The sequence below is a fragment of the Lepisma saccharinum genome, chromosome 14 (genome assembly GCF_977018435.1).
Source record: "Lepisma saccharinum chromosome 14, izLepSacc3.1, whole genome shotgun sequence".
NCBI classification, from domain to species: domain Eukaryota; kingdom Metazoa; phylum Arthropoda; class Insecta; order Zygentoma; family Lepismatidae; genus Lepisma; species Lepisma saccharinum.
The window spans coordinates 45,583,517-45,608,797 of NC_139242.1; the positions used below are offsets into that span (position 1 = coordinate 45,583,517).

Below are 25,281 nucleotides of genomic sequence, written 5' to 3' on the forward strand. Positions count from 1 at the left end.
ATCGTTATAATCCTGCTGACAAGGGAGCAGTTAAACATCCATCACCAGTTTCTTCCAAATGTTTAAGGGTTGTATTTCATGGTCTACCATAAACCATGTTTATCCATTCTGAGACTACGAGATTTCCTTTTGCAAGGCAAAAATTGAACCCATAAAACAATTCCACGTAAAAATAGAATTTGCATTTTCTATGCATACTTCCGTAAGTAAAGATGAAGAAGGTAACATGTTCTATTGCATGTCAAAATTCACAAATTTCACATTTCTCTCTCCAATCTTCTTCGATTACTGTCGCTGGTGATTGTGATAGCACTACGCAAATGTGTTCATGCTTCTATCCGACCAGAATTTCTTCATATACTTGCATGTGCAAGAACATTACTTTACTGACATCTAGCGTCAATTTTGTAACTGAATTTTGTTCACCTAAACTTATTGAGCAGACGCAATGTTAGGCAATTTTCATCTTTAAGTATTTCTTGATAAGCAGCAGGTAGACTAGTAATATGCAACCATCTAGTGCCATATTTGCAAATACGTTTTTCATAAAAATATTGGGAGAAAGGAAGCACTGAAGCAGTAACGGACAACGTCAGATGGGGCATTCTCTGTGAATAGGGACAAGAGAGAGGACAAATAAGATAAACGAGTCTGCTTCATTTATCACTCCAACAAGTAAAACCAAATAACTGTGCTTTAGATAATTTTTTCTTAAATATTATTTTGCTGTGCATTCTACAGGGTGGTCACAAAGTGAGCGTACCACCCCTGTATTTTTGACACTACGTTATGGTTGAATGCTTGATATGAACACGTACAGTGGAATCCACGAGTATTACCGTGCAAATTGTCCATGACTATTTTCATTAATTTTTCTCTTACATCCTGTCTGTTTTTAAGTGATGGATTTTTATGTATGCTCGTGCAGAAGTTGTCAACAGTTTGGTTTGAGTTTTCTTTTAATTCTTGAAGCTCTTATTGGGTCAAATAAAGTCCACGAACATGGTGATGGACAATTTGCACGGTAATACTCATGGATCCCACTGTACCTGATGGTTTAAGCAGAGCGTATAGAAGAGAAAGTGTGTGCACTTCGGTTTCTTCCCGTAAGCGAAGTGAACAGAGCGGTGCCCCACCGAAACACTGGCAGCACCTTCGCTTGCGACGAGCGTCTTCTGCTTGCAGTGCGTCCGCGCTTTATGTAGAGCGTTGTGTTTTGTTGTGCTAGAATAACATTTTGTACTTTTATTAATGACAACGTTGTTACGTTATTGAGTTTAGTGTCGTTAGATTTGTGATTGATCCGTTGTGACTAGTTTGGGGTATAGACACTGTTTGCATCACGATTTGCCATGCCATCGACGTTATAACACATTTTTTTAGTGAAAAGAATGAGAATGAGCGTAGCGGAATGCTGATTTTTGATGAAGTTAAACTTAGGGAAGCAATCCAGTTTAACTCGAATTCCTTAAAAATAGACGGCTTTCTTGATTTTGGAAATCTTACTCCAGACGAAAGCAAGAATCGATTAGCAAATCATGCTCTAGTTTTTATGTTTGTTCCTTTTCTGTATAATTGGATTCAACCCATAGCAGTATATGCTAGCAGGAATGCCACCCCTGGTGACATTCTCACAAAAATACTTATCCAGGTTATCATGCATTTGGAAAAAGCAGGGGTCAGAATTATTGGTTTTACATCTGACGGTAGCCAATCTAACAAAAAGTTCTGAAAATGCTTATGAATTTCCGGAAACAGAAACAATCTTAAGTGCTCTGATCCAGCTGACTCTAGTAGAAAGCTTTGGGCATTTTCAGACGCACCACATTTGGATCCTAATTCATTCCAACGAATGAATGTAAGACTCGCACTGCAGCTGTTCAGCAGATCTGTGGCTAATGGAATAAAATTTTATCGGAGTATTAATGCAGAGGGGTTAGAAGGCAGTGAAACACGGAAAATTTCACAAGGGACCTGAACTGCCTGGTTGACGCATTAAATTCATTCACTCCTGCACAGGCACTATATAAAGGATCAGAAGCACATACAACTTTATTAAAATGGAATGCTGTCCCTTAGAGGTAATCGAAATTCCTTCGCTTCAGAAAAAAAACGCTAGAGTCCTTAAGAGTGACTTTAGAAAGTACTTTAGAAGTGTCCGAATATTTGTGGAAGAACAATTACAAGTACGTTTTGACAGGAAAATTTAATCAAGATCCCCTAGAACGCCATTTTGGTATATTGCGGTCGTTCACTTGTGACGATCATCCCTCCACTGTGGATTTTCTGCACTTACATATGCTGCAATCAATTTACGTACCAGCAAAACTTGCTTTATTTTCGGGCGGAAACTGTGAATACAGGACTGAATCTCCTCTGACGTCTTTTGTTAATCAAATGGGAACTCTGGAAAGAGCAACCGAAAATAAAAATCTTTCGGTGAAGAAGCAAGCTGAAAATAAAGTAAGGGGGAAAAAAATTCCATTGTTGAAGATGAAATTCAAATACATGTCTGGGAAAACAACATACCGAACTTAAATGAACAAAGTGTTGGTAAAGAATACTTGGTGTATCATTTGGCAGTATACATAGTGCGGTATATTTCAAAAGTGAAAAGTCCAAGACTTTGGTTCGGGCGACGGCTATAAATACCTTACCTATGCATCGACAAGCGTTTATGATGTGCTGTTACGAGTGGAAGAAGTTGTTGCAGAAAAATTATCATGTGCTAATAGTTTATGGGGTGATATATTTTTTGAGTGTTTCGACAATTTAAATATAATTGCTGTAAAAACTTCTCAATGAGGATGCTGTGAAGATCATGTGCTGCGTACGCTACCTAAACTCGTATTTCACTATCTGAAATGTCGATTTTTCTTCCGCACCAAGGAGATAAGAAAGGAATTAAGTGCCTCGAAGACAGCAAAATCATCTCGGAAATTCTCCAAACTATCAAGCTGCTGAGCTCTTCTCCAAACGTAAGTAACATGCATTTTTGTTTCTTATGTAGTTAGTTATAGCAACGCGAGCATCTTCCGCGCCGTCTCAAACGTCACCACTGCCATCTAGGCGGTGGACCACGGCAACTCAGGGAGTGCACACACTATTCCTTCTATACGCTCTGGTTTAAGTATCCGGAACATCGGTATGGAGACCGTCCTTTTCGTAGCACGGCTGAACTCTGCGCCATATTTTGGCACACTTCGCGATGTAAGTGTGAATGAGACCTTTTTCCAGGCGGTGACGTTCCCATCAATAACGTTCTGAAGGGCCTCCAAGAAGTCATGAATGACAAAGGTATGTCTTCATATCAAGTAATCCAACTATTACCATCGCATCGTAGTGTCGAAAATAAAGGGGGTTCACCCTCTTTGAGACCACCCTGTATGTGACTGCCTCATGTAGATAAATCCAGTGGCAGACAAAAACATCGAGAATAATATGACGGCTATGGGCATTGATGATGCTCAGTGGCGTAGTGCAGTTCTCTGGGGCCCCTTAGTGAAAAAAAATCTTCATGATTAGAGAGTGGGGCACACAAAATAGTTAGATAGCCTCCCCCCCCCATTTGTAAAATAAATTAACTTTTACCGCAAATACCCTGCCTTCCCATTTTTATCAACTTAGGATAGTAGTTTCTCGAAACTAAATCGGGGTGGTCTGAACCTCTGATAAATAACTGGAAAAGGAATTAGAAATATTTTCTCTTACTTCAACGCAGTGGCATAGCCAGTATTATTTTTGGTACTATTATAGTATGGGGGTGACACCTACAAATCATATATTTCGCACTTTTTTACATTGCTAACGTACTATTTTGGAATGCGGAACATTTTCTAAGGTGAAATAATGCATTTCTAACTAAGATAATGTATATTTCTTACATTTACGAGTACTTACTGTTACTTTTTATTTCGATTCTGTAACACATTATGGCGGGCGATAGCGTTCTGGTTCAGGGCACGTTGTGAGTGTTTTTTGTCGATTTATGTAGTGTTGCAACCTCATTCACCGGAAAATACCTACTTTCGTGCCCGGATTTGAAATTATGCTAATACCACGCAAACCATTGACGTTAGCCTCACAAACCATTGACATTAGCCCCAAAAACCATTTTCCATAAGGTTAGGTTAGCATAGTTAAATAAAAAAATTTAAAAATAAAAATACTCGACACGTCATGTTCTAGTGAAAACACTGCGAGTTTGAAACACTGACTATGGGGTTACATCATCCAACACACTGAACATTGTACTCTCGTGCAGAAAGCAAATGGCAGCAGCAGAAACAGCATGTCGGACAGAGATTTTCGCAGAAAACAACATGTATTCGCATTAAAATGGATCAAAACTACATTCACGAACTTCCACGACGCTACAGAAAATGGTTTCTGTAAGTACTTTCTCCTGTAAATTTGAAGAAATCTGTCACCCCTATACTATAATGTTACCCTCAAGCAAACTTATCATTTCAGTTATGGGGGGGTTGAACCAGACCTCTAGATTGTCGATGGGGACCTAACATCATAAGGTCAATTGCAATCTGCTATGAAGAAATGGCAGCGGACTCAAGTCTTGAGAGATAGATAATAAAGCAGCGATGGGGGACTTATTCACTGAAAATGTGTCACTCAATGAAATGCCGGTTGGATGGACTGGAACCCCCTCCACCCCCCCAAAAAAAAGGGTTGTCGCCACACATGCACGGTGTTTAATTTTGGTGTTAGTGGACCTCAGTATTATTATTCATAATTTTAACGATGCCATTTATTTTCGATAGACCACTGATATTTCTTAAAAACTTTTTCATGAAACAAAAACCATTTTGTTAATAGATCGTTGGTGCTCAAAGAGTGTGTGTGTGAAGGGGGGTAGGCATAAAGGATGCATGGGGATGCCATCCTCCAGCTAAGAAAAAATCATAAAACATCCTCCCAGTACGTAGGATAATTTGCATAAGCATCCTTCTCCACCTACTGCATTGTCTTCACATTGATCCTCCCTTCTATTTCCTAACTCGAACAAGCAAATTCGCAACTAGGAATTTTCACTTCAAGCCCTGTGTATGCTGCATGGCGGAATAGGAGCTACTGGACCTAAGGGCAAAGGGATAATTGCCCCTGGGCTCCACCTCCTGAGTTTTGGGGCCCTTTGAAGCAAAATGTAACAGGTGTGGACAATGAGGGAAATTTATCTCGGATCATGTTTCAATTTCATATAGAAGCTTGGGCCACCTTGAAAATATTTAGTGGAAAGTTACATTTTGAATATCACCTATAAAACTAATATTACTGGGGGAAAAAAAAAGGTCATGAATTATCAAGTTTGTTTGTTTAGGTATTGCGTAACAATAAGGAATTGACTGGTTGAGCAACTGAGCTTTCTACTGGAATCATAACTGTACTACACTACAGTACGTTTACGACAAACTGCGTAGCTATAAAGGTAGGAGATGAGAAAATGTTCCTATCAATTACCATCTATAAGCAAGTAAGATAATTCTGCACTTCAGAGAAGACAAAACCCCGGGCCCCTCTGGCTGAGACAATACGCCACTATTTATTATCACTCGACATATGATATGTTACTGGGAAACATATTTGTTTCCTAAATCCAGTTTTTTAAATAAGCAACACTATATGTTGAAGTTCTGGGATTATATAAAATTTCAGGAGCCTAGAGTGAGAACATAGTGGGCCCCTGAGTCAAAGTTTGTGAATTACCAAGTTTGTTCTTTATTTGCAGCAATAAGAGGCAGATTGGCTGAGCAACTGATGCTATACTACTGGATTCGTAACTGTGGACAATTTACACTCTATAAAAGTTTATGACAAAGGGTGTATTAAGGAATGAGATGAGGTTTAATCCCCTATTGATGGCCATTTGTGAACAGTTAAGTTAATTTGGTATTTCGGGGGACTAACGTATCAAGTTGCCCAGTCTCCTTTGGCTGAGTTAGAATGGCCGTGGATGTCATCACAGACATCATCATATGTTACTGGGAACCCACTCAGCTGCCTGTCCAAGATATTAAATAATAATAATACATGCAGTGTCACGAAGTTGTCATGTGTGTTGACTCATACAATACAGCTAGCTCACTGCTGATATACAGTACATTGTAAGGAATTTAAAGAAAAGAGTAGGGCTTTCTACTCAGTGCTGGCCTCAAAGAATTTCCAGCTCACACTGTCATTGTAAACCTTTTCTGAACGAGCCACAGGCATAGTCCATTATACCATTACTGTCCAATAAGTTGGACGATGGGCTATAATATGCATCTCTTGTGTGTTGTAACCTCTTTCAAATTTCGACCGCTAGATGTCACATTTTCTTTTTTGCTGAATTTTACTTGTACTCATGTCAAATTAAGTTGCGCTTTTGTTTATGCGAAGCGGTTAGCTTAAACTATCTGGCCTAGCTATTGCCTACTTTGAGGGGGAAAGGCTTTAATAGTTTACCTTCGTTGTTTTTCCATCTATATGTCACCAGAGAATGAAAATTCCTGAAGCAAGAGTATTGCTTGAAAGGTTTAGTACTAGTCAATATGTAAAAGCAATAAATATTTGCTCTTTCCCTTTTAAAATGCTGGGTTTGCACACAGCAAAATAGTTATTACTCCTAGAACTAAGACTTGAAGCTTTCCTGGCGACGAATGACGAAAAGATTCTCTCGGGCTATCGACCAGGTGAGTTATGGAAATGATTCAAAGCTTTCGAGAGCTAACGTCACTCTCACCTTCAGGGTATTTATTACTCCTGTTTCTGATGGGAGTAGTCCTAGGTTAATTCATGGTGGGAAGACAAATTTTAGTGTTAATCAAACATTTGCAAGCTAATTGAATTTCTAGTTCAGTAAGAATTCAGTAAGGGTAAATATTGACCAGATGTACTTCATCTAAAAAAAAAAAAAAAACTGAGTGAGCGTTGAAACCCTGGCAGCCACTTTTTTTTATCACTCTAGTACATATCACATGTAAAAATGTGTATTTAGGCTAAAAAATTTAATCATAAATATGGCATTGAAAATATTTGTGTATTTGAAACAAAATAGACTATGTTTTGACATGGTGTAGCTAAGTAGTTTTTGAAAAATCTTCTCGTTATGATATTTCAAATTCTCAAAAAGTACATCGGTTTAGAATTTCCATGTTAGACCATTATTTTCCATCATTGAAGTGAATTTTTATAAAGAGCTTTTTCTGCTCTCTAGATATATGCAATAGTTTCATGACACCATAAACTAATTTTCTATCATTAATGTCTAAACAATAGTGAAAGCAAACCTCTCAGAAATTCACTTGAATGAACTCAAAAACATTCTAAACATGCAATTTTTCAGATATTTGGAAGATCATAGTGGTTTCTTGAAACAAAATAATTTTTAAAACAGCTTTGCTGACATGTAGCAAAGGTCCAGAAGAGCCTTACGACTTGGGTAGACATTTAGCCAATGCCAGCAAAGCATTTTTAGAAATTTCCACTCCTTTTGAAAAAAATATGTATGCTTAGAATTCCTCCTGGATCACATGAATCTTCAAGTGGTTTACTTTCACTGTTAGAAATTTGCAACGATCTTGTGGCTATGTAAGCTTATTAAATGTGTCTGAAAGTACAACTGCACTGAAAATCTTGTGTTTGTGTAATGAGAATACATAATAAATTACCCCCCCCCACCCCCCAAAAAATAGAAATACTCCTCTGCACCTTTTGTTTACAGATAGAATTAATTTTCTTCATCACTCTGAATTTTGAAGGTGAAGGTACTTTATAAAAGGAAAATTAATGATTTGATTTGCTTTATTTTACTTCGCTTTATGTGCCACTTTTTGGCTAATTTGCGAAGATGGGGATGAGTGATGATATGATGAAATTGATGAATGGACACTCACAAATATCCATGCCCAAGCCAGGATTCGAACCTGGGACCCCTGGCATTGCTAACCACTCTGCCACAGGGGCCAGCAGAAAATTAATGAAATCATCTTCATAAATATCATAATTCTTTATCTCAATTTCAAAATCTAGTTCAATTTTACATGAAATGAGCATCAAATGATATGATTCCACTAAAGCACATAAATACAAATCAATGTGGGCTTTTGGGAAACAAATGTATAATGGCACATTGCAAAATTAAAAATTACTATATGTAGTTAATCTGGTGACCACGCAAATTCTGGCACTCCTAACACACTAATATACAAAGTAAAACATTCAATGCATGTTTATAGAAACTGCAAACATGGTGGATATTTTCCCAACCTTACATCATGAAGTGGCAGATATCTTATTAAATTTTGTGAACTATATTCTACAAGAAATTACAAGTAGTTTCAGGAATTCTACAAGAGAAAATTAAATTTTTTACATAATTTATGTTTAATTGTTGGTCACAAATTCAAAATAGTTTCATAAATTTTACACAGGAGAAAAGAAAAAAAAGAAGTCATGTATAATTTACATTTAATTTCTGGTAGGGATGGGACAGATTAATCAGTACTCTATCGGTATCGGCCAATATAGGAATATCGGTATCAGTAAAATTACCGATCCCGATATATCTATAAATATCTTACAATTTAGTGCAATACTGTGCCATTTTGTTATAATTTTTATGAATATAAACACATAATTTCCATTTTGTTCTGTTTTTTTATATATATATATCTAAAAAAGGAAACATCTAAATATGCAGCTTCTTTTGCATTGCAAAAGCTTGGTTCATCTGGTAACATACATTTATTAAGGAGGTCAATGAATTATTTGGAATTTTATATTCGATCAGTAAAATACCAGTTATCGGTATCAGCAAATTTTATATCAGTATTTTATTGGTAAGAAGTATTTCATGTTGGTCCATCCCTAGTTTCTTGTTATACCTTACAAATAATTTCAGGATAACACAAATAGTGAGGAACCATTTTAATAATATTAATACTTGACAGCTAAATATTATAATCAAGAACTCATCCAACGAAGAATGAAGTTGATGCAATCAGTTAAATTGTTATAATTACTAATCTATCATACACAATAAGCAAAACTCTGGTAACTCCAGTTATTTATATTCCTTAATGCCCTTATCAAATGTAAACTTACACACAATTGTATAAAAAACAAATTAATGTGTTTAATGCAATTTTCGGCAGTGCATCATGCAAGAATAAACAGCTAAATAGAAGACATACATTGAGTTGCACAATACATATAAAATATCATATAAAATTAACAGTGCAGACAAGAAAATACTCACAATAACATATAATTTGAACACACACAATACTAAATGAACACTGAATGAAATTATTTCAGAACATTTCTGAATGTTCCACATCAACAGAGAGCATTTGAGCTTTATTACCTATCACAGATCTTATGCTTTTCTTTCCTAAATAACCATGTGTCTTTTCAACAATGATAAGTATTTTTATTTACATATTTTCATCTTTTACATTTCTTCTCTGAATTCAGATTGAGCAAAATAAGATGGGCAAAAGCTTGTGTAGCAAGAGGTAACTTAGAAATACATTACGTTTACTGGTATGTGTGAGTAAAGTAAAACAACTCTTATGATTTTCGTTGTTCTCTGCAAAGAAATAAAATCCCACCAAGGGAAGTGTACAGTGGGATCCATAAGTTTTACCAAGCAAATTTTCCATCACCACGTTTACTCCCTTTGTTTTATGCAATGAGAGCTTCAAGAACTGAAACAAAACACCAAACAATCTGCTTACAACATCTGAAAAAGTACACGTAAAAATACGTAGGATGAAGATAAAAAACCAACGAAAATAGTCATGAAAAATTTCCTGAGCAATACTTATGGATACTACTGTACGATAAAAGCATATACTGCACTAAAATATCAAAATGAAACATGTTTGCATGTGAAAAATATTATGCATGTCAATATTTAATATTTTATGTTTGAATTCTCACTGATCTTAATTGTTGCCAATAATTATTGTAATAATTATGACATATTCGTACTGCATTGTAAGCAGTGTTTTAAGACCATTTTATGCACAGATAGGCTACTATGGTTTTCACCTACAGTTTAAAGTGGGTGTTACTATTACACCATCAGGGAGGCCTTGTATTTTAAGCATTTGTTCCACCTGGTCTTCTCAAAAGCTAAAAAGCCAAGTTTGTGTGTTAAGGGGAAAATGTAAAAACTACAAAATAGCTTCATGTCTTTGGAAATTATTTGCAATTCAAAATCAACATGAATGAATACCCAATGGTCTGAAAGCATGACAAATTATGAAGAAGTTTTAATATTTTTTTCTCAGCATGTTTGAAATACAGTAGTAGAACAATAATGGATGAAATTACATACTGTTTTATGAATAAGCAATACAGGTAAACTTATTTTACTGTTTTTTCAAAATATTTCAAATGTTCCAAACAGTCCATCAGGTGAATTAGTAAGAATGGTCTTTTTTCTTTCTTTACATACATAATGTGATTAAACATGTTGGCACAAGGCATAAGCTGTTTTAATTAAATATTGTTGTATGTTTGACGATTTTATAACTTCAAAATAGTAGCTACTTAAAGTTTCATATAACAGGTTTACTGGTAACATTCCTTGCAAAATTTGCATTAGAGGCAATGTTACACACAGGTGTCAGTCAGTAATTGTGAATCACTGAAATTTGTTGCTTATTGTAAATCAAACACAAGGCCTTTAGGTTCAAATGTGAGAGACTTAACCACTAGGCTATCACAGAAGTGGTGTTCCCATTGTAATTTATAATCATGTTCATGTTTAAAGTGAAGTAAAAGACTGTGAAATTTGAAAACAGGCTGCTGATGAAAATAGTGCTAACATATAAATGGATGAAAAAGCATCATCACTGAGTTAAAAGTTGGAAAATACTGCCAGAAAGATAAGTATGAGGAATATAAACTACATGTAAGTGTGTGTGCGTGCAATTAAGATGTGGACATGTAACATGACAATTCGTGCACATGTGAACACTCACAAAGAATGACAGCTGGTGTACTCTTCCCAGTTCATGTGAAATAGAATATTGATTTGGCATGGACAATTTGAATTTACCCTGTTTCTTTGGCACTTCAAAGTAACCTGGACACCAACATAGAAAACATCACTTCAATCATAACTCTCTACCAAACAGCAAATGTAGCATGTAATAATTTTCACTTGCAAGTAAAATTTCTCTTTTCTATGATAATAGATAGTGTATTATTCCACTTCTCGTAAGCTTTGCTTCAAACACAGAGCTTGGAATGTCCCTCCATATTGTCTTGATTTCTGTAACAAACAAGTGTTTTCCCCCTTTGGGGCTCCAAGAACATTATATCTTAATAACAGCAATACATTTTCTTATGCAAAATAGTACCTACACTACATCTTCACCTATCTACCAATTTATTTTCCATCTAATATTGCAATTTCTCTTCATTTCTCTCGTAAACCTGAAGATTTATTGCTGATAAACACTGATCAATGATAAAAACTATTATATTAACACAACTACATTCAAAGCACAAAAAGGTATCACATCATTCATGCACTTTTCTCTCTGCAACTAGCACTCAAGCATTTTTGCACTCTATTATATTACTTTCAAGCTTGAGTATCAGATATGTAAACATTTTACATAACAGCCAGATATATATATATATATATGTAATGGAGGTCATTACAAAAATGACAAGATAGAGATTACTAGAAGGAAATGTATTGTCAACAAAATACTAGGTTTCGTCCCCTTTTGCACACTCTACATTCTCCAAGTGTATTCCGAGTGGGCCCAACAAATTTGATGCTGGCCCTGATTGGCCCATTTGTGACTGATATGACTCCAAGACATTTTTCATGGCTGTCATGTCGATGTCGACAGGATGAAAGTCTTCTACATCATCAAAATTATCTTCATCAGCATCACCTTTCTGCAAGAACACAAAATTTAAATTTTACATACTGATAAGATACACAAATGCACACTTGAAAAAAGAAAGGAAAGGGGCCAGAAGGGCAGATAATTCAAACTTCAAGGTAACAGTTAACACTTACCACACACAGTGAAAGGTTCGATATTTTGCAGCTTGGAACTACAGGAAACAAAGTTGGGTTTGGTGCTGGACAAAAACTCACTTTCAGCAGTGTTTGACTGTTTCTCTGTGGGTGGTGGTGTGTAGTTGATTCCAGCATTTGCAAAAAGAGATGTCAGTAGATAGGGGTAATTGATAGTTGACCGTCACTTAGAAACAGTTGATAAAGCATGTGTTTGTGTGAGTGAAAAGAGTGAAGTCGAGTTTTGAGTGAAGTGGTGGTTATTGATTCTGAGGTTAGGCAAAGGAGACTGAGGCTCTCACCAAGATTAAAGGCACAAGAAACATGGCAAATGAGACTGCATCTATGGATTGAAGAGTGGCAAGTATCTTTGGGGGTAGAGGGTGAAGTTCCCTGATGCTTGTACTATCATCTTCCTTCATCTAGCTATGCTGTCTGTAATTCTAAAGTGAACATGTGACCAGTCTGCAAAATAATGAACCTTTCATTTTATGTGATTTTTACTGTTTCCTTCTGTTTTGATGGATGTACATATAAATAAGGTACCTGAACCCAATATAGCCTATTTGTCGTTTCCAAATAGTTACAAGGTTAATTTAACAAATGATGTTAGTATGTCATTTAGACTGTGCAAATGACGTGATTGAACCTGTTGGCTGTACCTATAGTTATAGGTGTTTATATCTCTAGTACATATTATGATAGCTCATAATTTATACTTTACAACACTGTAGACTTTAATCTAAAGTACTAACAGAGGAAAAAATAAGACAATGAAAGGTGTACTCAATATTGCCTACATAGGAATATATCGTGAAAGACATGTGCAAATATGATATTTGTTACTCTTTATGTTTACATAGTGTGTGTGGAACTCAGGATGATAAAGGACCTTTCATTTGCCCAGTCTGTGACGTGTAATCATCCATGGTCTACTGGTAACAAATTGTGACATATCACTCCCGTGTTTATTTATTTGTAAACAATGTAATTTCTTTGTGCAAATCTCATGTTATTATGTAAATAAAATTCAAGTGTGTCAATATACCTATAAAAACAACATTGTGGTACTTTATTTACAATTTCTGTTGCATATTTTTATGTGAAAAAACAAAATATATGACTAGGTCATATTGGGTACATATGTACCTAATATGGCCTAAACATAACTCTTTAATAAAATCTTCCCTGTACCTATGTTATTATCTGGAATTGGCTTCCAAATTTCAGTAACATCAAGAAATGTTCCCTCTTTTGAATCTTGCCACTAGTTTTACCTTTCTGACTTTGTACAACATTAGAAACAATCGTAAACCTTAGGCATGCCATATTGGGTTGAGGTACTTCAATTAAAAATATTTCATGAAGAGCTTGAATGGATCATTTAGCTCCCTCTTCTCTTTTTATTTAATATATGTAACACTCCAAACAAAGAAGACCTGAGGATGAAAGTGATGTAAATAAAATAAATACTAAGCAAAAAAAAAAAGAGCTGACACTTCTTGGTTTCTGAGTACATTAACTCTTTCCCTGGTGGCAAGATTACGAACTTGCTCTCTCTATCCTGGCAGGCAATTTAATCAAAGTTAACCTAAACTACATATTTATTCTATTTGTTTGGCAACAGCAACAAAGATAAAATCTTTTGTTATACAAAGTGTAAATATCAGTAGAGGATCAATGAAAGCATATATTTATAATGTAATAGTTTTAGCATTTTAGCAATTTTAGTAGTTAGTAAACTAAAAGTTCACAAACTAGTCCATGTTCCACAGAGGGAGAAGAAAAAGGGTGCAGCTATGAGAAAATGTAGTGTGTGCTCGAAACATGGCATTAGAAGGGAGACAAGTGTTATGTGTTCAAGTTGTGGTGTAGCACTTCGTAAAATTTCATGTTTCCGTGATTATCACACAAAGCAAAATTAATTTGTCCATGCAATGTGTGTATTATGCACTGGGGGTAAGATAACAGTATCTTCACTATCATTTTCGTCTGATCCATTGGAAGATATTACATCTTGAATTTCATCAAGTTCGGGAATAAAGACTTCATTTTCACTTTCTTCATCAGCACAAATTTCATTAAATACTCTTTCAAAATCCTGCAACTTGATCGCCTGATTTTGCTTTCGAGATGCCATTCTTCTTTCCTTTGGTCTGCCGCAAACACAGTAACACACGGAGCTCTGGAACACAATAACAACAATGGGGATAAAAATAGACATGCACCTCACAAAACAATGACTCAAACGTTTCCAACGTCAAGAGTAATCTTCCCTCAACACTTGCGAAAGATTTTGCGATCATGTGTTCAGCTGCTAGGCAGCAGGATAGCTCAGACGAAGCACATGTGTCTGGGTGTGAAAACACGCCCACGCCAGAGAAAGGTTGGATTCTCTTCGGCTTGAAAACACACCCACGCCAGGGAAAGTGTTAAGTGGTTGACTCATGGTCTTGACACCCAAGGTTCCAGGTACAAATCCCGGTCTTGACATGGGAATTTCCTTTGTGAGTATCCCTTCACCAATTATCTCTTAATTATTATTCACCTATCAATACCTTGTGATTTAGTGTAACATTTTTTCACTGTCATTCCATTATACAAGTTTTAATACAAGGTATTCTAATATGTATTAACACGGTTGTGTTGAATTTCTGCCCTGAATTTAAACATCTCTAATTTGAAACATAAATATGGGCTTAAAACTGACTGCATTGTAGACAAACAAACTCTGCTTTGTCATTACCTTTTCTTTGCTTGCAGCTTTTTCAAAACCTTCCATAATACATGTAGAAGACAGTTCCTTGTCCATCATCTTCATGTACTCAGCCATTTCCCTGGATCTCCTTTGTTCCTTTTTCTTCTTCTTTTCACCTAAAACACATAAAAAAGAGAATGTAATCAACCCACTTTCCATCTTTCTCTCTTTCTGTTTCCTCTCTCTCTCTCTCTCTCTGTTCCTCTTTCTTTCTCGCTCTTTGGGGGAAGGTGTAAGGGTATGGAGGGAGGGAGGGAAGGAGAGAGAGAGAGAGAGAGAGAGAGAGAGAGAGAGAGAGAGAGAGAGAGAATAATTTCTTGACAAACCAAATCTGTTCCTATTTATACCAATTCCTTGTTTATGGTCTGTTATGCTAAACATCAAGCTTCCAGCCATCTTTCTACTTCTCCCCCGAGCATAGTGGACTTACTGCAGTGTTGCCAGTAACATATTAGTTTTTTCACTTTATCCACTTGTGTATTCAACCTAAATTATATGTACACAATAAAAGGTCTACGTTTACATTATCTTGGAATACACAATACTTAGTTCTAAAAACTAAAATCAGTATAAATTTTATGTTAGTCCTAAATTTACAAATGTTTCATTCTTAAGTCACGCACCACTGCTCTCACTTCCCATAGGTGGTACCAAGATCTAAGAGTTAGGGGCACCAGACTCACTTTGATGGATGTGATGTATACAGTTTTTTAAGATCTTTTCGTAACATTCATTATGTTCAATTTCATGTGAACAAAATATTTCAAACATAAGCAATTTCATCCGTATTAGGAGTTCAAGAATTCTGTTAATATACTTATATTATAAAAATTATATCAGAAAGCTGTTAGAAAAGAAGAGACTGTCAACACTGAGTTCCATTACATCTGATTCTTATGGGGTGAAAAGTGGATAGTAGGCTTCAACAGCCTATTAAAAAGTAAAAAATAATAATTAATACTAAATTCAATACACTTGCCTACACATTAGTGGAGGCTATGATAAAGGTTTCTTTTTCTAAACATTTACATCAGCTCCCACATTACAAAGAGGGTATCGAATAAGTATATGAGCAGTGTCTGAAGATGGCAGCTATACAAAGTGTTAAAATGATCCAGGATAAAACATCCCAGTGGGCACACCAGTCTGTTTGAATTGTCAAATCTACTGTATCTAAATGAGAGTTCCTTTCAGTAGTGTGCACTATAGAGAGACAGGGCAAGTGCTGCTTGCATAGTTGTTTTTCTTTTCAGAAGTTCTCATAGAATATTTCATGTATTATTTATTGCTTTCTGCATGAAAGGATAAATTGTTTTCAAAATCTTAAGGCATGATTCCACTTCATTAGAATGTTTTCTGCTTCCTTTTTGACTGTTCTGGTTCTCTGCCGAAGAAGAGATTCCCTTATTTTGTATTAACCCTCATGGACTTGTGCTGCTTTTCCACGTAACGGTTTTCACAGAGCTGTGGCCAGCTGAAACGTGATACAGGAATTGCTTGTGCTTTACCTGCCTGTGAATGAGTAAGAGTTGCAAACTCTACTCTATAGTTCATTTACCTTACTTGTGCATGGAATGGGTGTTTGAATCTGTTACATTTCACATTGTGCCATAGTAGTGTTAATAAGTTTTGCTATTCAATTTTGGGAGAAAAATAAAGCTATGTACGTTTCATGAAAAAGTCTTTTCTTTAGTTCCAGTGACAGGGGCTTAAAGTATGCAACACTGCCGTAGAGTAGGGAAGATTGGGTCTCACTTATCGCACAAACGTCAACCAACCATCCAGCCTTTCAACCTTTCTGCAGTTTTTTCAATTTCGGCTCAGAAGGTGAAGGCAGGGAGCTTGGTTGAGGCTTGTGCAATAAGTGAGACCCAGGGAGTAGGAGAAAGATCAGGAGCAACCACATGGTCTTGGTGGTGTTGGATTAACTATTGTTTCCTTTCTCTTCCTATTATGCTTCAATCTTGCAACGCATGCCACAAATACGGTTAACAAAATACATGAAGTACCACTATTTGCAGTGGAAAAATAAGATTAACTTCGTGCAATACAAAAAGGCACTCATATTCACCTCTGATTGAAGCTCAGGCAGATGACGGAAATTTTCCATGTAACAATATAAAGTTTCAGAAGTGATAGATCAATCCGTAAATACATTTGTATTTCAGTAGTTTATTTCTTAAATGGTTTTCATGCTCGAAGTTGAAATTTGTAAGAGAGGGAATTGTTCCTGCGTTGGGAAAGGGCTGCTTTAAATCAATTATCCTAGCCGAGGAGATGACATATGCATACCTACAATCTTAAAAAGGAAATAGTTTACCTCAAGGAGACTAATTACTACATAATCCAACAGGAATAACCACTACACAATTGTAAACATTCTTAATTCTTTCAAACAGGTTACTTTGTTTATGCAGGTTCGAACTATGCATATGCATTTTAATATCATAAGGTAGCTATAATAATTATTTTACATGTTTGTATCAAGTGAAATGGAATCGTAATGAGCCCAAATGTCAGTGCATGCCCCTGGTTTCTTTCAGCAGTATCATGTATTTTTTACGGAAGCACCCAGCACGTTCATGGCGAAAAAAAAAGTGGCATAATTTTAAATTCACTATCATATTAGTGGAAGTAAATAACATATTATTGTATGCATATAATCTTCAAACAGCACCAAATATGAAATACAGTGCCTTTCATGGCTGAGTCTTCCATGGAGCAGCGACTATTACACCGGGCAGTGAGAGCACGTCTGCCGACAAACTGGACATCTTTGTAAATCGAACCGCTAGCTATGTAATGAAATAAGCTCGTACAATTACACGGACAGTTAAAATTAAAATGAGCATGTACCTTGTTACAAGAGGTGTTGTTAATGATGTCCTCTTGCTTTCACACATTTACGGCACTTTTTAAGGAAATCTTTACTAACATGTCATTTTTTAAGGAAATTTTTACTAACATGTATCAGTTCCTCTTCCGAAATTGCTTCAATTTCTCTCCTGAAATTTCCTTTCAATTCTTCTAATCTATGGCTTCAGGTTTAAAAGCTTGGTAGCTCGCCATATGCAAATGTCTGTTTCTTGTGCAAGGTGCCGGAGGGATTTTTCAAAAGTGTGTTCCAATCGTGCTCCAACGTCGTCTAGTTTCTCTCCAGTAAGCACACGACATTTCCCCTTCGCATCTTATCAAGAATAGACCCTGTTTCCCTAAATTTGCTCAAAAATTCTGGAACATTGTCTGTGTGTGGAACAGGAACACCTGGGAATTCTGCTGCCAAACACATTCTGACTTCCCTATATGAATTCGTAATGACGGAAGAGTCGTACATAAAAATGTGTTGATTTAAATTGTATGTGACATTATTAGACTGCAGAAAACCACCACTAATACGTAAACTAAAACAAAACAATCTAAAACACTTGTTAACACCTTAACACTTCACAAACACGTGCAAACTGGACACCAGCTATTTGGATACCAAAGTACTGACGCATCCAGTGCCAAAGTCAGCCTACAGCTGTGGGTCTAAATGCCGGTAGACGCCCTCTCACTGCCCTGCATGTTAGCTACCGCTTCACAGAAAATTCGACAGTGAAAGGCACTGTACTACTCTCAGGAGTTTATTTTTACATTACATTTAATGTAAATAATACAGCCCCTCTGAAAATAAAAATAGGAAATTTGTGTAATGGGAACTTCGCTAGTGTTTCAAAATTACTGCTGTGTATTTCAAGATTATTTACAAAGTATATGATCACTATATTGTGGAGACACAATTATTTACATACCTGACTTTTTCTGTGTAAGATCAAAGTCATACTCCTCATCTGCACTTCCATCCACTCCTGACAAATCAGAATCTGATTCTAAGTCCCAATTGTCATCCGGGATAACAAAATCTACAAGGAAACATTTTTTTAAAATATATAATTACACTTCTTCCACTTCCAAGGTAATAAATAGTATTTATGATCTAAGGCAGTTACACAGAGAAATAAAGAAATACAGGGTGGTGCATATTGTATCTACCAACTTCAAATGACAATGGAAAGACAGTGAGTGCTTGTAGTAACTTTATATGATTATGAAATAAAAATATACACATAAGCATTTAATACAATCTATAATATCGACAATACAGACATCGTTGCACCTTGAAAATAACATCCTCTAAATGTCCTCTTTCTGCTTGGATGCACTGTTGAAGGCAATGTGGGAAGGCTTTCATAACGTGTGTCTCAACATGTCCTGTGGAATAGCACGTATTTCACGGCAACTGACTGTTTACATTACCCGTGGCTCTCCACTGTCTAACCCACCTCAGAATGCTGTGTGTCTCTGGAACAGGTGCATGGCAATCTTTGTTGTTCCACCGCAGATGCCCGTTTGGATGAAGGCTTTCATCGCCACAATCTGCGTCTGCCAATGCTCCATGATTACTTCAAGAATTACTCCATGATATACTTATTGCCTGATTCCCAACTATCCATGGATGTAGGTATGCTGCACATGCACACATTCATTCTTGCAGGATTGCCAACTGGAATTGGTAGATACAATATCCACCACCCTGTATGAAACATCACATTTTGATTAGAACGTAAGCAAGTTACTAACTTTTTCCGCAAAACTTACTTGTAGAGGTTCTATTAATTTTGGTGGCTTCCACTTGGGTACTTCTTGCTTCACTGCTGGCCTGGCTTACGGTTCCAGTTCTGTAACCTCTACAAGTAATAAAGTTTTCTTGGGATATCAGCCAGGTAATTTCTGGATAGGCTTCAGAACTTTCAAGAACTAAATTCACTCTCATCTTCAGGGATTGAAGTGCAGAGATATGTCAGGGTAAGGTGTAGGTGGCAGGCCAACCAGGTGGCATCTCTACAATGTCCATGTTCCCAGTCGACTATCGCTAACCAAGATGGGTCCAGTTCTAGTCTTTTGTCCCTGTTGAGTTTTTCCTTTTCCCAGTGTATGGCTATTGCTTCTCTGATGATTCGGTCCCAATAATGATCTTCGTGGATGTAAAGTCAATTCTATGGCCTTCCTGGATTTTTTTTTTATGTCCTAGGTCGTCTTTAGGATTTCGAAGTCAGCTTCGACTTTCGGTAGTGGTTTGTGGATCATCTTAATGTTGTGCTTTGAAATGGATGCCCTACCTACAGACTCGCCAAATTCCTAACGACACAACTCCAACCTCTGACGGGCAAGTGCCAACACCATGTCAAGATCTCATTGGACTTCATCAAGACCCTGCAGAGCATCAGAACTTCTCCCGGCGACCTTCTAGTTAGCTCTGACATAGTATCGCTCTTTACCAGAGTGCCTCTTCAAGATTACTAAAAACTGTTAGAAAAACACTTTGCACCAGACATCAACAGCCTCTTCAAACATACCCTGGCCGCACAGTGAAGAAGCGCTACAGACTTTCCTGGATCATCTCAACAACCAGCACCCGAACATAAAATTCACCATGGCGACAGAGACCAACAGCAGCCTTCTGTTCCTGAACATCCTCATCACGCAAACCAAATGGAACCTTAGGACACAACGTATACAGGAAACCTACTCACACAGACCTATACATTAATGCCAAGAGTTTTCACCATCCAGCGCAGCGATCAATCATATTCTCATCATTGTTTCACCGGTCCATCTCTATCAGTGACGCAGAACACCTTCAAGATGAAATAAGACACCTGCACACAGCTTTCAGACAGAATGGATACAGTGAAGGCATCATCAAGACACTAGAGCGAGTAACACACAACACGAACAACCAACAAACAAACCTGGACCCTCTTCATAGCCATCATCCCAAACACTGGGAACCTGTCTGCAGTCATCAGCCGCATTCTTTCAAATTACAACATTAAGACGATCCACAAACCGCTACCAAAAGTCAGAAGCCGACTTTGAAATCCTAAAGATGACCTAGTACGTACAGAAGACACCCGGGGTTTACAGTATCATCTGTTCCTGCGATAAAGCCTACATTGGACAAATGGGGAGGACAATCGAACAACGTTGCAAAGAACACATCAGTTACATCAAGAATTTTCATCCAGAAAAATCAGGGTTAGCAGAACATTCCATCTAGGAGGGCCATAGAATTGACTTCACAACCACCAAGATCATCAACAAGCCATCCAATTACTGGGACCGAACCATCAAAGAAGCAATAGCTATACACGGGGAAAAGGAAAACCTCAACAGGGACACAGGACTAGAACTGATCCCAGCTTGGTTAGCGATAGTCGATTGGGAGCACGGATGCCGTAGAGACGCCACCTACACAGAACCCCTCCCACAAGAAATACATGTAGCCTTAGCCTGACATATCTCTGCACTTCAATCCCTGAAGATGAAAGTGATGTTAGCTCTCAAAAGCTCGGAAGCCTATCCTGAAATCACCTGGCTGATATCCTGATAAAACTTCATCATCATTCGCTGCCATAAAAGCTTCCAGAATTACTACTCTACAAGTAAGTTTCGCGGAAAAAGTTAGTAACTCGCTTCTGTTCTAATTATTATCAACCGCATCTTTTATTTCCCAAAGATGAAAGCATATTTTGATGAAACTTATCTCACAAGAAGTTACATGAATGGTGTAATCAAACCTCAAATTCAAAACATAGTCCATGTTTATATAATACCACTTAAAACCAATGTCCTTCCTAATTCCAATACTCTTACCGATTCCACTGATACCGATACTTCAAAATTGTAATAATTATAAGCTGTTCAACTATTGATCAATATTAATGTGTAAGTATTCTATCCAATTATATGTACCAATTTACCAAGAATTTTGCTTTGAAATGTTCAAGTTACATCATAATATTACAACACATGTCCAGTTTTCCATGCAAAACTGGTGCAAAATAAAAGCAGACCCCATGAAAGACCAAAATGATGGAAAAGTATCAATATCAACATCAGTATCGGCTCAGCTGTAATTGTATTATTTTACGACATTATGTTACATATGCACTTTAAAACATTCAAGACTGATACAGTATAATATTTTCTTCCATCTAGCACCTACCTAAAACATTCTGGAGTGCACTTGAGAAGTCTTCAGCCCTGAAATCCACTTTGCTCACATGCTCCCCTGATTCACTAGACATACTTTTTGCCTGAGAAGATTCTTGTTCTTGTTCTTCAGGTGGAGAGTTTTCATTCTGAGCACTGAAACAAATAATTATTAGAAATCGACGGGCATGAAACTTTTTAACCATTCTTATACCAACAATGACAAAATGTTAATGTAATACAAAATATGGTGGTGGACTGATGTGAAATTTTTACTGATAACACAAGTCCAGGAAGGGGTGTCCTTTGTCATTTTGCAGGCATCTCAACTAGCCCCTACCACAGCAGTTTACTGCATAAAGTAACGGATGGAAAAGACTAAAAGTGGTATCAGACGATATAGGCACATCAGTAATATTGTCAGCAATTTGATCACACTCTGCTACCAAATCTGTAATTTAGTGCAAAATTATGTCACTTTTATTATTTTTTAATGAATATAAAGGTATATTCATGATTGGGAAAAGAGAGACGCGGTAGTATATAAATACGGAGAAACTAGTAGATGAAATGAAGAACGTTATCCATATTTCACAAAAACGTGCGCTTTCCGCCGTTATTTCCGACAAACATGCTGAAATTCGCCGACTGTCTCACACGTGCGAACGACAAAGAAATAGACTGGAAACCACGCTATCACCCGCTAAGTGGGAGCATGCAAAGAATAACATCGAATACATGCTACAAATCTTGGAAAACCAAAAAACTAGGTCTTTACGCAACAAACTTCACCACTTGGGAGGAACATGGCCGAGTGAGAATGCAATCAACCCAGATGACGGACATGGAAAAAACATAATAAATCTGTCAAATCTCTCAATCCCCAACAAATTCAAAGAACTCCTTGCCTACGGCGATAAGTTTAATGTACAAAACAGTAAGCCACCTACCCTCGACCTCATATGTGCGGCAGAAAAAGCAGCTTGTTTTGCTCCCAAACCCCAAGATTCGGAAAACATCAGAACGTCAGCAGCCGGAATTTTTCAAAAAGTGATGACCAACAGTAAAACCAGGAAACCTAATCCAGTGCACCAAGAAATCTCTTCTGTCCTCTCCGATTTTGGCAAATGGCTGAACACCAATGATGTTTGGTGTCTAAAGTCTGACAAAACAAACCAGTTCGTAATCATGCACAAAGGTGATTACTCCACGAAAGTGATAGACAAACTAAACAGTGACTCATACAGTGTCATCAAAAAAGACCCCACAGACAGGTACAATAGAATTGTGAAAAATGCAGTGAAATCTAGTGCCATACTTAGTGAACAAGACCACAAATTCCTCCTCAATCCCCACCCTTCACCTGCCATTGCCTATGGCATTCCTAAAACTCATAAACCTGGAATCCCCATGCGACTTATAATAGCTGGCTTCAATTACCCCACAGTTCACCTAACAAACTGGCTAAAAAACAAAATATCTCATTTCAACCACAAACTTACATACGTGTTCCGCAACAGTGCCGATGCTAAAAATCTGGTAACTTCAATAGTGCAAGCTGACAGTGCAAAATTAGCCAGCATTGATATAGTAGATATGTACAGTTCAATCCCCATAGACCTAGCACTGCGTTCGGTGGAAAGATGGCTGACAACTAACAGAATCCCGGCCCTAGAGGTACAAGAGATAACCAGGCTATTGGAAGTTTGTCTAAAACACAATTACTTTCAGTTTGAAGATAAATTCTACAACCAATCCGAGGGCCTTGCGATGGGCAACCCGCTATCAGCTCCTTTAGCCAACATCGTCATGCACCTGGCTGAAAAAGAGATACTCCACACTCCAGAACTACAACACATCCGATATGGAAGGTACGCGGACGACACAATAGTTGTATACAAAAAGGCAGAAGAACTCAACCTCCTAGTGAACAAACTAAATAACATCCACCCCAGGCTCAACTTCACCCTAGAGCATGAAAAACTTGGTAAAATCAACTTCCTGGACATCACCATCAGCCGTGCACTTAACAAATTCACAACCACCATCTACAGAAAACCGGATGCAGGCAACCAGTACATACATGCTCTCTCTAGCCATCCCCCTAAGCAAAAAGCCAATGTGTGGCTAAACTTTTATCGAAGAGCCTTCTCCTACTGTGGTAAAGAAGAGGATCTACGAGAGGAGATAGCCACCATCACAGAAATAGCCCTGAAACATGGCTACACTGAATCACAACTTTCCACTTGGTGCAGTAAGGCGGAAATACAGGTCAGACACCCTAACCTACCACAATCAACCCATCCACAAGCAACCCAGCCACAACCAACCCCCAACGACCAATATAAATGGTTTGCCTTCCCCTACCATCCCACCACTTCCAACCGCATAGCCAAAGCCCTTCTCCCATTTGGCATCAAAGTAGCGCACAAACCCAACTCCAAAATAACTGATAAACTGAACAAGCACAAACGGTACTTCCTCTCCCCCCTTGACAACCCAGGTGTATATGATGCAGAGTGTGAATGCAAGGCTCATTACATCGGCAGGTCCATCAGATCTGTCAATGAAAGAATCCAACAGCACCTAGCAGATGCGAAAAAAGCCCAACCCACTACTGGTCTTGCTAGACATATCAAATACAATAGCCATAAAATTCAAAAGGTTCGAGTCAAACACACTGCCCACACGCTCATAGACACCAAAATCAAGGAAACGCACGCCATAATGCACTTCCCGCACGAACTAAACATCGATAGCGGGCAAGCGCACCATACTTGGATTCCACTACTGCAGCAGTTATCGCCCGGAAATAGCAGACGACGCACAAAGACGCACAGTGCACCTAGCAGCGCACCTAACGGCAGCCAGAGAACTACGAACAAAAGACGCATGCCAAGCAACAGCGCAGCAAGTTCCAACGAGGATGGTGGCAGTGGCCACTGAAATTAATCGAAAAAAAAAAAAAAAAAAAGAAAAAACAGCTTCGCGGATAAAAGTGAGTACTAGTTTCTCCGTATTTATAAAGGTATAATTCATATACCCATATCTTGCAAAGTAGGTATCTGCATTAAAACTTATTACAATTGCCTGGTTACATGACGAGGTGAATGAACATTCAAATTCTTAATGGAGCATTTGGAATTTTCCACAAAAGTCTCAGAAAATTGGTTATTGGTATTGCCAAAATTTTATATTTTCTTATATTGGCACTTCACTGGTATCAGCATTTACATTTTTTTAAGCTGAAATATGAAACGGACATTTTTAAGAAATCTCTTTACATAAGAACAAATTTGCAGTAGCAAACTAGTGTTGGCAACATGTGAAAAATTCCTATCCACAAAATGTACAATTGTATTAAATATTCCTGGTCATTTTCATATGTTTAAATATTGTTAAGAATATATATTTTTTCATGATTTATAGGTTGATTTTC

At 37.3% G+C, this 25,281-nt stretch overlaps 2 protein-coding genes across 2 annotated transcripts in view; both read right to left on the minus strand.

Annotated features, from left to right (window-relative positions):
* LOC145998842 (kelch-like protein 12) overlaps positions 1 to 330 on the minus strand; it is a 36,630-nt gene extending 36,300 nt beyond the window's left edge. Inside the window, exon 1 of the mRNA XM_083135511.1 lies at positions 1 to 330. The gene's annotated coding sequence lies outside the window, so the exon portion shown is untranslated.
* Positions 331 to 8,662: 8,332 nt separating this feature from the next.
* The window catches only part of ecd (ecdysoneless cell cycle regulator), a 48,191-nt gene continuing 31,572 nt past the window's right edge, over positions 8,663 to 25,281 (minus strand). The window contains exons 10-13 of the mRNA XM_083135512.1: positions 21,856 to 21,998; positions 18,599 to 18,709; positions 14,793 to 14,920; positions 8,663 to 11,922 (exon numbers count right to left, since the gene is read on the minus strand). Of these exons, the coding sequence (XP_082991638.1) occupies positions 11,728 to 11,922; positions 14,793 to 14,920; positions 18,599 to 18,709; positions 21,856 to 21,998 (577 nt within the window). The 3' untranslated portion in view covers positions 8,663 to 11,727. The remainder of the gene's footprint in view (positions 11,923 to 14,792; positions 14,921 to 18,598; positions 18,710 to 21,855; positions 21,999 to 25,281) is intronic.